Source organism: Erpetoichthys calabaricus, chromosome 1 (genome assembly GCF_900747795.2).
Source record: "Erpetoichthys calabaricus chromosome 1, fErpCal1.3, whole genome shotgun sequence".
Lineage (NCBI taxonomy): Eukaryota > Metazoa > Chordata > Cladistia > Polypteriformes > Polypteridae > Erpetoichthys > Erpetoichthys calabaricus.
The window spans coordinates 247,732,279-247,748,978 of NC_041394.2; the positions used below are offsets into that span (position 1 = coordinate 247,732,279).

The 16,700-nt window shown below is 33.8% G+C and overlaps 1 protein-coding gene across 10 annotated transcripts in view; it reads right to left on the reverse strand.

Annotated features, from left to right (window-relative positions):
• Window positions 1–1,711: 1,711 nt before the first annotated feature.
• Window positions 1,712–16,700, reverse strand: part of celf2 (cugbp, Elav-like family member 2) — a 549,771-nt gene continuing 534,782 nt past the window's right edge. For 4 of the 10 annotated variants that reach the window (XM_028813890.2, XM_051935886.1, XM_028813865.2 and 1 more), the window contains 5 exons: window positions 14,064–14,195; window positions 12,235–12,432; window positions 9,717–9,860; window positions 7,547–7,718; window positions 1,712–6,314 (listed from right to left, as the gene is read on the reverse strand). In XM_028813890.2, coding sequence (XP_028669723.1) covers window positions 7,591–7,718; window positions 9,717–9,860; window positions 12,235–12,432; window positions 14,064–14,195 — 602 coding nt within the window. In that variant the 3' untranslated portion in view covers window positions 1,712–6,314; window positions 7,547–7,590. The remainder of the gene's footprint in view (window positions 6,315–7,546; window positions 7,719–9,716; window positions 9,861–12,234; window positions 12,433–14,063; window positions 14,196–16,700) is intronic. The other 6 variants (XM_028813929.2, XM_028813901.2, XM_028813873.2 and 3 more) reach the window with 6 other exon arrangements.

The following is a 16,700-nucleotide window of genomic DNA, read 5'->3' on the forward strand; positions in this document are numbered from 1 at the left end:
TTCATTACTAATGTGGTAAACACTACTCTTCTTTCCCAAAAGGTAAAGTCAATTGGATTTTGTGTTGTAGCACAATGGATGTACTATATGTTGACATACCCAACAATGCTTAACAGGAGTTGTGGAACACTGATTGGACTGTGGATATGATATTATTATAATTGAAAGAGAGGGATTAGCTCTGAATTAATTTATATTAAATTAGAAATCTATGTACAAGCATTCAAAACATGTTAAAGTTTTTTTTTCATGTTTTAGTAAGTTTACCACTTACCTTAGATTACTGTTTGTTCTCAGGACACCCTGGTAAAAGCAGGCAATTACAAATTTGCGAAATTATTTAACACTTAAAAATACATTTTCATTTTCCATGTCTGGTACCCTAAAATGCATAACACAAAGCCTGAGAAGTTCAGTCTTTGTGCTTTGGCCTGAGAAGGAAAATGAACACTCAGAATGCACAAAATGTAAAGCTAACGGCCATTCTAGATGAAAGCCAGGAAACTTTACATTTTTTTTTGAAGAGCTGATGGACACAAAAAATAAATGTCAAATCTTCTATAAAACACAAACTTTTCTGTGACTTTTAAAGGGACCTTTACAGACAGCAATACAGTAATCACTGCCACTTAGCAAACAAAGACTAAAGGTAGGGCCATGTGATTTTAAAGACACAGCCAATTAAGAGAAGGCTATTAATATTAACTTTGTTTGCCCCATGCTTCAGACATTAATTTATAAAAATAATATTTATGGGCATGTGGAATTTGTAAATTATATATCATTTATTTATCCTCTAACCTACAATGACACTTTCAAAATATATATATGAAAATATATATTGTAAATGTGAAAGAAAACAGAACACAGTAAAAGTAGTGATCTACAACAGAGATGAACAACAGAAGTATTTAGCAGATCAGCAGTACAGTCGATTCCTGATAAGTGAATAACCAGGCAGCCACAATGGATTTATTCACTTATCAGGAATGGTTTTACTAATCATCTTCATGAATAAAAAGTGGTTAACAATTTGGTTATGTCAATACTACATGGGCAGGCTGTTTCAAACATGTCAAAAGAGGATTTTAACGTTAATCACAGTTGTCACTTGTCTATGGCAGATATGCTTTGAATAATAAATAACAGTAAATTGTTGAAGAAAATATATCTAATGTGAATCTTTTAAAAATCAAGGAAAACTGTGTAATAAAAAAAAATTAAATAACTCATGTATTAGACAATCATTTTGCATGTTGCAAAATCAAAATAAAGTTTTGATAATTTTTTTCCACCTTTCTATGGGATCATAAATTTAGCTTATTACTAATTTTTTACCTTTAGGAAATGTTGTCCAGTTACATTTCTATAACTGTATAATAGGATTAAGGTGAAACATTTTGGCTTAACTGCCTGTCAAGCGCAGAGCTAAAGCCAAAGTATTTGTGCAGCAGAATAGAAGACAAGCGCTGCAATGAGAGATTTCTGGAAGCCAAACATGTTAATATTCAGTCATTTTTAGATGACTCCTTGTGAAGGGAGAGGTTTTGAGAGCAAGGGTTATATTTCAAGTTATTCACTAAGATGGAATCGACTGTAACTTTTATACACAACACTTAAGAGAAACAGAGACGTGGAACATCAAAGGTGTGTAGATGTGTTACAACGTCAGACAATCACCAACAATACAACACGCAAAGAGAGAGACAAGTATTAGGAAAAATGATTTAATATTGGAGACAGGAGCAAAAAACTGCATCACACAATAACATACGTTACAAAAATAAGTCTGACTGTTTCAACTACACGGTTATGTTCACAATGAAGACAGGAGAATCAGAAAAAACTTTTGTTCTAAACAGCTAAAAGCAAACCCCTAATTATTTCTGTTGTTAAACTAATACATTTATCCACTGAAGGTGACTAAATACGTCTAATCCTAATTACCTTATAATGTAGCTGCACAACACATAATAAAAGTGAAACTTACCGCTTTGAATTTTTTTGTTTTAGACAAACTTCTATTAGTATGTTGAAGAAAAACGGGAAAACAAAAAGAGAACAAAAAAAAAAAAAGAAACAAAAACAAAGCAAGCCAAAGTTCTTCTAAAAAAGTTTTAAAAAACGAAACCCAATTTTCCTCCATCCAAACAGAAATCAAACTCGGAATCAGTCACAATTTGGCCCACAACAGTAAGCCACAGAAATTTCCAATATTTTTTTTCCTTTAATCTCCAGTATAAAAAGTTCCACTGGTACAAAATGCATAAGTACAATCAGTTGTAGAAATAGGAAAGCCCGCTTTGTTTGACTTAAAATCCATCAATTAACAGAATCCAATGCATTTTAAAAACAGAAACCACACTGAAAACGTTCTTACAGTTTCCACTGAAATGCATTAACTTTGGCTTTTCTCAAGACAATACTTAAAACTATTAAAATTCTTATAATCCTAAACAAAATTATATTAATCTACAGACAACAGCGTTTACAACACAGAAAAAAAAACACAAATACATTTTTTCCATCTGACATTAGCCAAAAATGCAATGAAACTACAGTTTTGTTGTTAAAAAGCACTTCAGATAGATTTAAAAATAAAACAAAAACAAAAAAACAAACAAACAAAACCCTTAACAGAACAGTGAAATGATCTGAATAGAAGAAACCAGGAGCTGTAAACCCTAAGGTGAGAAATCTCTTTAATATTCCTTTGAGGACTCCATAATTATTGTGCTTTACAGTATGTAAAACTATCTACAAAATAAATATTTTCAAAGATTCAAGGAGACTTGAGCTTGGCATTCTTGAATCAACTGTGCTTACTAAACTCTAAATCTCTCGATAGATTAAAGGCGTTGTGCTTTCTCATAAACAAAATAGCATGCCAGCTGGTTAAATATACCAGTGCCTTCCTTTGTAGACTACTTGGAACTGTATTAATTCAGGAAAAAAATCAATGGCAGTGTCACACATACAGTAAATACATTTTAGTACATACATAAACTTTATTTAAACCACGATATGAAGGAGGCACCACCAACACTGACATGGCTCCTAGCTGGCCTATTATTCCTGCTCTTTGAAAAGGCAACGACAGGTGAGACAAAAAAATATCATGATGCAAAAGCAACATGTAGCCCCAGTAAGATTGGGGAGCAAGAATCACAGGTCAATGAATACTGGAAGCGTTCTCATCCTTCTCCTCCATCATGAGGAGGACTACACCGAATGGAAGGACATCAGAGTAGGTAGGATATAGGGAAAGGAACTTGAATGAGTGATAAGTGCTAGACATGTGAAAAATTAAATATAGATATTTATACAAAGCACTGGAGCACATGGGAAAATCAATTATTTTGGAATGATAAACAATTCTGTTTAACACATACAGTACACTGTGCATGAAGTACAAAAATACTTTCAATACTTGACAGTAAAATTTGTTTCTTGCATACTGTGTAATTGCCATGAAGAGTTCAGGGAGGCATTTTAGATGCTACTGCTCTTTGGAATAACACTAACATTTTGCAGAAAGCTGGTATGAGTACAAAAGCAGTCCTCAAAGGAGAATGGAAAGAGATTGTAGGTCAGCAAGTCAAACTTCGTCTTGTCACCCCCACCCCAATAAAGACTCATCTGTAAAATTTATTACAGTAACAATCATATAAAGAAAAACCAAGTCCAAGCTAGTTATCTGCTTAATAAGTTTTTTTTTTTTTTTAATTACTACAAGGTTTGATGGTCATGGTGTTGGCAGTTCTGCAAACTCTCAGTAATGTGTACTGTATATGGCACTTTTCTGAAAGAGTAACACATTTTGCACGCACTATGTACTCTACACATCTAGACAGCAGAAGAATTCCTGTAGAAGGTGCCTTTGGCTAAGCAAGTGTTAAAATAAAAAACAAAAAAAAAACAAAAAACTTATTTTATCTTCCCTTGCTTCATACCAACTATTGCTGCACATTACTGTACATCAAACCTTGCCAAAGTACACACACATAAAACAATACAGACTCATGCAAGCCTGTTTTAGGATTTACTGATACTTTGCTCAAAGGGTTTCATTAGAAAATTTAAAGATGAAATGTAATGTGATAAAGAAGGGCAACCAGCAGCACTTAAGAAGGTTGTGCAATTAGGTCTTACCCTATCTTCTTTGGGTAAACTTTGTTTTGCACAGAAACATGTATTTTTTTGAAAGTCAATATTCACAAATAATGACGATCTTTACTGTTCTTAAATTGCTGCTTAACTTGTTTTTAATTGCGCCAATTAGACTAATTCTAAACTGTGAACAAGGCTTCATATGTCTTGCACATTTCATAAATGCTGAATATGTCCATGAAGAACATAATCAGATATTAATATCTCCCTTAAGTCCTAGACAAAAGGAAAGGTAATTAAGCTGAAGTAATTCTCACAGCTACACTGACACCGTTGTTTTTTTACAGTCAAAAGGCTTATACTCACATTTAATGAGAAAAAAAAAAATACTGCTTACCCTACCCTATTGTTTGACTTAAAAAGCAGCTGTTATCAAGGGAGAGTATACACAATTCAGCTTCAAGTCAGACAGGGTATATGGTATTTTTTAAATTGTAATTATGGATGAATTTTTTTATATTGCAGCACTTTCTTGTTTCAAAATGGTAATGTGTATAGGAGGGATTTTAATGGGCTAAAGGAAGAGATTAAAAGCAAACAATAAGTTTTTTGGAAGGGTTGGGATAACGCTCAAATTTAAATGTGGGGTGTATAGACTTAGGACTGTCTAGACAGAAAAACATGAAATTCTTTAGACAGAGTATCAGTACAAATACAAAGAACAATTCCTTCTCAAAAGACTTTAAAATAATATGAGGCAGCAGAGACTCTCACCTTTAGAGGGCATTTTGAACATTATAAATAAAAAATAAATTGTGAGGTTTGCTTTCACAGCACTGATGAGAGATGTTAAAAAAGTGAAACATGGGCACTTTTACATCTTACAAAAAGCAAAAAGGGAAATAACAAACATTAACAATTTCAGGCAACAAGACCACAGAATAGCAAGTTAACAAACTTTTTTTAAATCTATATATTTTCTTAAATATGAGGGATTCATACAAAACACGTAAGTAATAAAATACCCATGTTATCAAATAACTTTTCACAAGAAACACATTTAAGCTCTAGGCAGGAAGTACCTTTGGAATTTGGCACTAAATTCCATTGATTAGTTTTCTTCAAAAGAAAAAAAAAATCACATTTTGCTGAACAATAAAACACATCTATATCGTTTTCCACAATAGAAAAAAAAATGACATCAATGCTTCACAAGCAAACACAAAAACTGGAATATTTTCCCCACAAAATTTAGCAAATAGGACTTGTTTAGTAATACAAAAAAAACAAAAAAAAACAAAAATGAAAAAAAACAAAAAAAAAAAAAAAAAAAAAATAAAGGCTTCTATTGTTCAAGTAAACCGATCTTTAATCTTGTCTTTAAAAACATGAAACATTTAAGACCTTAAGACTCGTGATGATACCACAACTTAATCCACAACGAGCACCAACGTTAACACGGTTTACGGTTACTTTTTTCTCTATACATTTAAACAGTATAAAATATAGGTCATTTCATGTGCATTTAACCACGGATTGTCTAACTGTGAATCAGTTCAGCAAAAGGTGACACAAGTAGGTAGCATTTTCCCCCAAAACAGGGCAAATCTTTTTTTCCTTAAACTATTCTAGAAAAAGTGGTTCTATATATAGATTTAATGAGAAAGTGAGCCACTTAAAATGGCCTTATCAAAAAACTTTACACTGCCTGAAAAATGTAAAAACTATTACAGAGCTCTAAGAGAGATTCTATATTTATCAGACAGTTTTTTCAAACTGTTCGGAAGTAGTCTGTTTAACTTAGAAACCGACATTCCGTGCTCCTGGACACATATTGCTATTAGTACCAGCAACCAGGCAGAATGCCAATCCCTGTAAAATACTTTCAAGTTTGCATTAATGAAAAAGAAAATAAAAACATTTTGCCACAGGTTTTTTTTTTTTTTTCTATTTTTTGTTTCATTTAAGTTTCAGTCTTGTATGAATGCAGCTATGCTTTCACAATGACTTCCCAATATTCATAGCTAGATGAGGTCACATGCAAATTCATAGGTCAAACTAGGTCAAAGGTCAGTAGGAGGACCAAGTTATGATGTGAGGTCAGAAAGACATCAGAAACAATGACGGGACGATGAAACTTTTTGTTTTTTTTGACGCCACAGGGACATGCTAGGCAAACGATGAACTAACGGGCATGAAGATGTCTAGGGGAAAAAAACAAGGAAGAGTAAAAAGTTACACAGAGTCTATGCAGCAGAAACAAAATCACTTCCATGGGCACAGAAAAAACAATGCAAATCACAGGTCATTAGAAGTTATGGATTTTTTTTTTTAGATAATTTGCATTTTTTTTTTATAAAGATTATATTTACAACACACATTTAAACACTCCAAAATAATCCAGCAATAGCATGTTTTGCAAGTGATGGATTTATTTTGGGAGAAAACTACTAATGCTGATAAACAAATATAAAACAGAACAAAAAAGTCACATAACTAAAAATAACTAATAATGGAAAATACAAACAAAATAACCACACATACAAGACAAAGAACAATAGGCAGGAAGCATGGCTACTACAGATTTGGGGCTCAGTAGTGATAGGGGAAAAATAACTCCATTCTTGGCACAGGTTTGAAATTCTATAAGACTACTTCACAAGGTTCTAGCTAGTAAAAGGAGAACTGATCTTTAGGTATCCAATAAATTAACAATAGGCAATAAATAAATTCCGTTTCTTCTGAGGCAGTAAAAATTTTTGTATAAAAATAGAACTGCTTTTTTACAAATAAAATTTACAGGCCTGTGGCTCTCTTTACTTTGAACTTATCTTTCAAGAATCATCAAGTATTTTCAGCTTTATATTTTCCTGTAACACTTTAGCTTTAAACACAGATTTCAGAAGGTGTTATGTTTACAATATCCCATTCCAACAAAGACCAATGTGATCTGACTCAAATAATGTCAAGTCTACCTAATTAATGAAATAAAAGTCTTCTTAAAGTAAATTCATTGGAAAGACGTTGCAGAATAATGTGTTAGTGCTTCTGTTGGCATTGATTACAGGATAGGCCACCACAAAATTAACCCATAATCAGCCAGTGCCATTAAATATATTAAATTGGGTCCATAAAGCAGCCTGATTCCCTGTAAAGGGCATGAGTGGCACCAGTAGTTAAGAGTTAAATTGCACATATATTTTATCAGAAGTCCTTAAGACATCAGTGAGTCTTAGGGTAATGGTGTGAAAGATTTTGTTTTCAGAAAGAAAAAAAAAACTGCACAACTGAACAAATATTAATAGGAAAAGGTACTCAATGCAATAATTATGAAAAATGATGGGAATGGAAGCGTTTATGCACTTAAAAATAAAGTTGTCATCATGTTCCTCCTCAGCCTCTGTATTGAGACAGGCTTGGCTCATTGGGGACTTACCCTATCAAAGCTAACAAAAGAGCGGTAAACATCTAGTGCTAAGATCAGTAAGGTTTGCTGTCATTCTTGGAGCGTTTTAGCTGAACCTTCAAACGCTTCATGCCGATCTGGAAGCCGTTCATCGCCTGAATGGCTGCCTGTGCAGAGACTGGATTGTCGTAGCTAACAAAACCTAAAAAGATTAATAACAATAAAGTCAAAAAAATTCTTAATTATTAAAAGGTACATATGACATAAAGTAAAAACTTTTTTTAAATAAAAAATGGTTACAGGTCCAAAAATTTGCAAAACAAGAAATAAAATGATTAATCATATGACAATCTTCAAGACGCTGATCAACGTCTGGTATTCTATTAGGAAAACAGGAAGTAACTTCAGAGGATGTGTTACATATTGTGTGCCAAAAATTTCTATAAGGGCTAAAGTAGCATAAAACTGTGGCAACATGTGGCAGACTTTAAGCAGACTGAAGGCTAGACTGCAAAGTAAACAACTTATATCATGTAAATAGGTTCCTAATAAGGCTACATTTTTCTGAGCGTTTTTACTTTTGGGAATATGAAAGGAACACCTAAGACAAGTGACAACGTCCTATAGGTTTCTGAGCAATACCAACCATGAAAGTTGTCTTCTGGTGCCTACAATTTATGGTTTGGAATATTCTGAAGACAGAACCAGTAATAAATTCTGGAACTGGGCTTTTCATACAAACTCCAAGTGATCTATCATGCTACCCTTTAGATAAGTGTAACCCATCAAAACACTATCAGTGCAATAAACTTTAGGTCAAAAGGAGGGCTGTGTCAGTTTCATATACAGAATGTGACACCATAATGTGATGGGCAAGACATCTCAACTGAAAAGACTGGTCTAGAGGACTGTGCTGTGGCTGTTGGAATTTTTACCTTTCCAATCTGTACATTAGTTTGATTAGACAGGTAATGGAGCTTAGGGACACTTTAAAGTTTTGACTCTTACTACAATTTTTTCTTACCTTACGTTTTTATTGTGATAGCTTGTTTAATAAAAATGTATTGCTTTTCTAAAAGAAATGTTTAACATCCAAAAAATCTACCTAATACATTATTAAAATGAACTGATGTACACAACAGAAAAACAATGAAACATGCAAAAATCTTTTTCAAATGCAAGTCAGCAACTTTATAATCCCCTGAAGTGATTACAATTGCTTGAAATGCACCAAACCAGATACAATCAATTAGTAAATCATTCAAGACAAGCTTGGAAGGCTGAGATTTACATAAAGCGGAGAAACTTGACCTAGATTTAGAGCTTGGTCTTAACTAAAGTGAGGCAAATTCACTATACTTGATATATTGGAAGACTGCCAATATTCATATTTCTGAGTGGGATTTCAAACCTTTTTAAAGTCAATAATGTCACAACACCATAGATGACTCACAAAAGTAGAAAATTCAAAATCAGTCTACTAAATGTAAGCCATCCATTTTAAATTCTGCCACCTCACAGACCAGAAGATGATCAAATTGACAATGATTTTTTTATTTTAGATTGTAATGGTGACAGGCATAGATAACATACTGTATGAAGGGCTGTATATCACTTTTTCATGAAATATTATCTAGTTTTAGGATAAGATTCCTTTAACATTATCATTGTGTTTTGATAGTTAATATACTGTAGGACAGTATACCTGTTCACAGTACTTTTCATTTTGGATTATGACTGTCTGAGATTTAAGACATACTGTATATGAATAAATGTCTAATTCACTACTTTTCACTGTATATTAATTTGATGCTGGAAAACTGAAAGTGGCAAGACATATCTGTGGCTTTATCCAGATTTAGAAGGCAATTTTCCAAATCTCAATATAGCTAAAAATAATCAGTTTAAATAATGATTAGACATTTTAAGTCTGTTTCATAAAGGTGAATGAGTTATTGTTTTATGAAGAAATTCTGAAGTAGCATCACTATAGGTATATTATTTATTTTAAGCTGACATGCATATCAGAGCTAAATAGTTTTACATTGCATATGACAGTAGTTTTGTCTATTTCTTATATCTGCTGGTAAAATGACAACCTGCAAGATGTTGATCAACATCTGCTTTTCTATTAGGAAAACAGAATGTAATTTCAGAGGATGTGTTGCATAATGTGTGCCAAAATTTCTACATAACCTACCAAAGCACTTGCTCAGATTGGTCTGTTTGTCAATGAAGACTTTAGCAGAAACAACATTTCCAAAAGGCATGAACATCTGTAAAATGTCTTGGTCTCCAAATTCTTGGGGAAGGTGGTAAATAAACAGATTTGCACCTTCTGGGCCTGCAAAGATTAAAATACAAAAAGAGTGACTCGATATGCAAAAATCTCCACTTTAGGAGCTAAACATGCCTTTCATTTATTATACTTAAATATATCTACTGCAAAAAAGGAGAAGACACAACATACTCTCTCGAGATGCTGAAAGACAAATGTTAGAAAGCATCTCCTTTGTGTAGAAAAATTTAACGTTTATTAAAACAGGAAGACATATTTACATTAAGCACAGTGCTTGCACAGTGTCCCAAAAGCAACATAGTAAGTCAAGGATCACACAGAATGCATACTGGTCAGCATGAGTGTCATATTACTATCTATAGCAGTAGCATCTCTTAGCTTCGGTACTCTACATTAAAGTGAAAGACTCAAATCTGTCCTGGTGGTTTCACATTACTTCAGACATTGTTAAGTGAGATTTTGAGCATACCATATAGCTAACAGCCTATTTCTATTAGTAGGTGGATAGCTTCTGTTGCTCTCAATTCAATGACCCAATTTCTGTTCCATAGGAGCAAGCAGCTTTTCCATTTCACATGCAGACTACTCTACAGAGCTCGGTTGTAGCTTGGAGCCACTATCAATCACTATAAACTTCAGATTCATAGCATCTGAACTTGACTTGATTGTATAAAACTGGTCACAATGTCTACAAATAAAAACTGCTTGCTTGTTTATGTCATGTATTTTGGAAGATGTATATGAACACTCTGGTCCATTTAAAGACTCACTTGCCGCAATAGGCAATACCTGTCTCAAACATGTGAATCTTGCAAAGTGTCCCAGTAAGTATGAGGGAATGATAGTGCCACATACTGTACGTTCTAGCATCTGGAAGCATACAGAGAATTGTAGCTGCGAGCTACAAATGGATTAACAACTGCATGTAACACCAATGACCAGCCATGAACAAGGCATTTTGAAGGTTCTTTGCAATCCCTTCAATGTCATTGTTTTGAGAACACAAAGAAACCTACATTAAGTATAAAGTAATCTTTCTAACTTATTCTCTCTTCTCCTGCTGACAGGAAGTTAAAATGAATAAATTAATAAATAGAATGGATACTAAGTTTTAATTACTGATTCAAATGACAGTTCTATTTGTGTGTGAAAATGCATTTTTTCCCTTAAGCATTCTTATACTAAATTAACAGGATAACAGAAATACAATACTCATGTATTATTGGACGTTTTCTATTTTTCTAATGATATTTATTTGCAGAAAATTTGTGCTAATTCTATCCTGGGGAACTATGAATGTTGTTGTTAGCAAATTTTTATAACTATAAACTTACCAAGAAAGTTACTCTTAACAAGAATGAAAAATGACAGTATGGTCATTTCTAATGAGTTACCAAAAATAAACTAATATTATGTAATTAAAATGTATTTCTTTATTAAGTATACAGACAATGAAATATCCATACCAACATTACTTAACAGAACCATCATTAAACTCTGTAGTTTGTACACAATGAAAGAATTAAGTATTTATACATTTCAAGCATGTTGCGTGCTATTTCAGTTTCATATTCACACATTCCAAAACCACAATGTCATTATGAAGTTGATACATCAGGCAAAACACAAATTTATGATTTTCATGGCAAGCATTTGAGCATCTTTCGCATTTGGATTGTAATGCCTGGCAAAAATTTAAGGAATTAAAGGGGAGCTTCCCTCCTGCTACACGTTGCATTCATTAGCAACACAAACCATTTTTATATCTGCTGTCTGGATGTGCACATTTTGGGGAAAGGTTTTCATAAAGTGCACTGAAAATCTTCTTGGTATAGCACATTATACTTGTTAATATTATAAAAGTTTCCTTAGCTGTCCTTTTTCACACTTGGATGAGAAAAAACAGTCTTCTATTTTCGTCACTTCCAAACAACACATCCTTAATGGAAATAATGCATTAACATCTCAATTCTAGAAAGAAAATAACTATTGCTAAACTCTGAAGTAGTGAAATAATATAGTATATGGTGTTATGGACTGTCATCTTTTTTCCCCAACTCAGTGGGAAGAAGTGGGTTGAGTTTAATGACATGTAACATAGGTTTTGATGTTGATGGGGTATTGGGGGCACAAGCTTTTTAAGTTATTTCTTTTTATGTACTGTAAGTGGGAAATATAAAGAAAGGTTTGTGTTTTCCTTATATTTCCTTACATATATCCTTTTGTGTGTTGAAGTGAACTCTTAGACCAAAGGGGGGGCATCCCTGTAAGAGGTAATGATTAACTAGATGGGTTGTGAGTGATTTTGATAAAAGTAACTATGAAGGCAATCCTAGTCAAATTTTGAACCACAGTATTGACTTAATCTTCCTAAAATATCTTGCATTGTTATAAAGTGCAGACTTATCTTTGTACTTACCCTCTTTCTGGCTGCCAGCGGCACTTTGTTGCTGAAGCAGGCTTTGACTGTACAAGGTAGGAAGGGCTGCTGCAGCATACTGTTGAATTCCTGAGTAGGCCTGGCTCAGGGCGTCCATGGTGCCTGCTGTCCCATTTGTCAACCCTGTTGCACCCAGTCCTCCATTCAGGGCCGCCATACCTGAGAGCATTTGAGCAACTTTACATAAAACCCAACAATAAAGAAAGAAAATTCCACTTATTTATTAGTGCTTTCCAAAATAAGTTGATATCGTTACTTTTTTGTCACACAGAACAGAAAGGCTATGGAGGAGCTTGAATGTCCATGCAACTCAGCACTGAAAACAAAATGGTTAACATCACTCTTGAAAAGCTGGTGAACTACAAGAAAACATTTAGATATGGGACTAAACTGTTACTTGAGGCCACTTACATTTACACTTTTACAAAAGTGTAAGTAATGTTGCCAATTTTTTTTTTTTTTTTATATATATATAAATTTCATTGCTCCAATTTCTGTCCCACATAATAACTAGTTTTATATGCAGCTAGTGGATCTTTTGGTTAATTAACAGAATAGTGATAGTCTGTAAATGTTTGTTCTCTTAATATTTAAGCCAGTGTATTTTTCATTTATATAGTTTATATTTAAAATTATGATAACATGCAATTTAACTGCTTTTAAAATGCTCATCCCAGTAACGGAAAGACTGATTGATTAAATCAGTAGTAAATTCTGAAGTGTCGGACTTACATATATACTATAAAGAAAAATGAAACAGTGAGCAGTCTGGCAAATTTTTAAGTAATGGTTTTGCATAATTGGAATATGAGTTTTGAGAATGTGGTTTAAATTCAACAGGGAAATAACTAATTTGTTGGATTTGGCATGTATTTAGATGACAGAAAAAAATTGGTTGCTGAAATAAACATACAAATATTGTAGATTAATTAATAAAATTATGAAATTCCTTATAAAATATGTTTATGATTACTGATAATTATTGATAGAAAATGTCTCTAAGTACTAGCTTGTTTTCAGATTCATCTTTAGAGAGCTTAAAAATAAGTTTTCCCAAGTAAAACAGGAATTCTTCATTTAAGCCAGGTACTCAACAACATATCTGTGAACAACCACTGTTTTTTCTATATTCTTGTAATGGAACCTCAAGTAACAATGATCTTAAAGCCTGCAAATCAACACAGCAAAAAAGAAAAGTGTTGCATTAATCATGCAGGTTATAAAAAAAAGAAAAAGAAAAAAAGTAAACCAAAACAAAATTCACAACATGCAAATGGAGGAGGGGCAACAAACTTCACCAATAAAGCAATATGGCCAAATGTTTAGCACATTACAGCTTTGCTGTGTACAACCAGCTAGTGAATTTAGTCATTTAGTAGTCTAACACAGCAGTTTAAGGCATTTGTGAGTTAAAATTAAGAGGGGGAAGAGAATAGTAAAGCAAGGCCAGGGTAAAAGGTTAAGGTTAGGAGAAAACAAAAAATATTTTTGTTCTGTCCTTCCTTACAGTGGATTTGCATAGAAGTTAAACTGTAGACCAGATTACACAATTGTACAGAAAACAAAATGAAAGAGGCTTTAGGATCGTAGTTAGTTTTATAAGCTTTTGTTAATGCTGATATGGTTTGCATAAAACATCTTGTTTGTAAAGGCTGCACATAATATTTATACTAATCGTGCTCTGGGATTCCAATAGCGTTTCCATATTTTGCGTTTATGACATTCTTTATCTAAAACTAAGATAAACAGGGAAGAAAATTAACTGCCACCATAAAGCAGTAAAAATATTGTGCTTTGTAAATACTCACTGTTAACGGTACCTGCTAGTGCATTAATATTATTTAATCCCACAGTTGCTCCAGCCAACCCTTGCAGTGTTCCCAAAGAAGTAAGGGAGTTCATGGCAGCGCCAGCTGTGGAGTTTGCAGTTGTACCAGCTACTGCAAAGAAAAAAGAAAAAAATGTATATATGTAAATGTAAAAAAATCTACAGCTTGTATATAAAAAAAAAAAAAAGATTTGTTAACATAAAGACCTAGTACTGTTTATTTTAATGTTTCAGAAGTTAATGAAACACCCACTTTGTATGGAAGATGCATAGCCATGTTTAATGGCCAACATAAAACTTTTTGAGTAATGCTAATAATATTAACAATAAAAAAAGACAACAGCAACAAAAATAATAAATCAGATAAAAAAAACATTTAACAATAAAGGCAACGCAAACTGTATTACTTTGCAAACTTGCAATGCTGCTGATTAATAAAACTAAAAATCAGACAAATAATGACTCATAATCTGAAGAAAATGCTTCTGTGAGGCTGTCTGTAGTGTACCATTAATACTAAGCACGTTTACTCACTGCATGTGTAATGGTTTATAGTGCCACAAGTCACTTTTGAAGCTCATTTTCTTGTTTCCGTTTTTTAAAATTTATATGATTATGAAGATCATCTAATGTACCTGCTACAACTTCAAGTAACAGCAGAAGTTGGTTACTACAGCAAAGGTTCGCACCTGCAGCTTACTGTGTGCTTGCTGACTGATGCATCCCTGTGTCTCATGCAACTCTGCTGTCATTTAGGCATCTTAGATTAAAAAGATTTCAGTTCCCTAGTCATTAGGAGTGGCTATCAGATGGGCAAAAGAGGAAAATATACACAATATACAGTGATACCTTGAGATACAAGTTTAATTTGTTCCTTGACCGAGCTCGTAAATCAAAATGCTCTTATCTCAAATTAATTTTCCCCATTGAATGAATTGAAATGCCATTAATCTGTTCCGGACCACCAAAAACCACAGCAATTTTTTTTGTTACATGTTTTTAAATAAGAAAAATGTACTTATAAATAACGAATATTGTATAAAAACACAATACAATAGAATGTACTGCAATAAACTGGTTTTATTAAGTACAGTACAGTATAATGTACAGCATTTACCTTGGAGATCAGACGAGTTGAAGATGCTGACGGAGGTGGTGGAGAAAGGCTGAACTGAATAACAATGTTATTCACTGATTTTTGCCCTTTTCGCCGCACCTTCCTCACTTTCATCTGCAGGGGTTTTCGAAAAAAAAAAAAAAACCTGTCCAATGAGGTCTGTTTCACCCTCCCTTTCAGAATGTTTCTAAAATGCGTCATGCAAGTGTCATTAAATAGCACAGTCACACGCCCAGTTGAAACTTTTTCTGGGTGTTTTTTTGAATAAAGTCTGAAAGTTTCTCCCACATTCCCAACATTTCCTTTATCTCACTTGTAGAGATAACTTCCTCCGCTTCACTTATTTCCACCAAAACCTCTGTGTGCTGCTGTGTCTGTAGCTCCTTTAGCTCCTCCGTTGTCAGTTCCTCAGAGTGTTCCTCGAGGAGCTCATTGATGTGACCTTCATCCATGTCCAGGCTTGCTGGGGGATGTATCCTTCGACCGCTATTATTCCTGCAAAAGTTTTGAGGTAATGCTCAGCTGCCTTTCACATCCTCGCTCGCTGCCTCACCATGCCGGACAACGGACTGAATGCCGGTCCTCTTTTAAAAATTCTCGAACCAGCCCCGACTGGCTTTAAATGGCTTGCCCGACGCCAAGTCTGTCGAAGTGCCTGGGGTCTGCTGCTGCAAATCAGCGTAAATTGCTCATGCCTTCTCAGAGATTATAGCCTCCGTCATGGTATCTCCTGTGAGCTGCTTCTCTGTCAACCACACAATCAGCAGCTTCTCCATATTTTCATGGATAGATGTCCGCTGTTTAGAAATGATTTTAACTCCCTTGGCTGGCGTTATAGCCTTTATTGACTCCTTCTGCTTCAGTATGGTGCAGATTGTAGAGGTGCTACACTTGTACTGATTCATCAAATCGACTACACGCACACCTTGCTCATGTTTTTCTGTAATATCTTCCTTTAATTCAATGCACATCATCCACTTCTTCTTCTCTGCACTTTCCTTCGCACTCACTTTCTTTGGACCCATAGTTGGAAAAACGAAGTTTTGCAAAATAACTGCGAGCACAACACTGAAGCTTCCACTGCGAGCTAACTGCTTAAAGTAGCGGTGGGGTGGGGTATCTGAAGCTGGCTCGTAACCCAAATTTTAGCTCTCAACTCAGAGCAAAAAATCGGCCAAGAGACTACTCGTATCTCAAAAAACTCGTTAGCTGGGACACTCGTAAGTCAAGGTATCACTGTACAACCTGAAATAACCACTTTGAAGGTAATTTTTAAAATCAGTATTAGAAATTGAGGTTTGCACAGAATGTTTTTGTTTTAAACATTCAAAAATGCTTTTAAAATAGTGATTTTCAAATTTTAAAAATTTGTACAGCTTTTTTTAATTTGAGATCACTCAACACTCATAACAAATTTTCATAAAAACAAGTGTATGAAATTTCCATAAAATCATTTCAATCCGAAACGAGCTGTTTAATGCAAATAGATAGACATAGCGA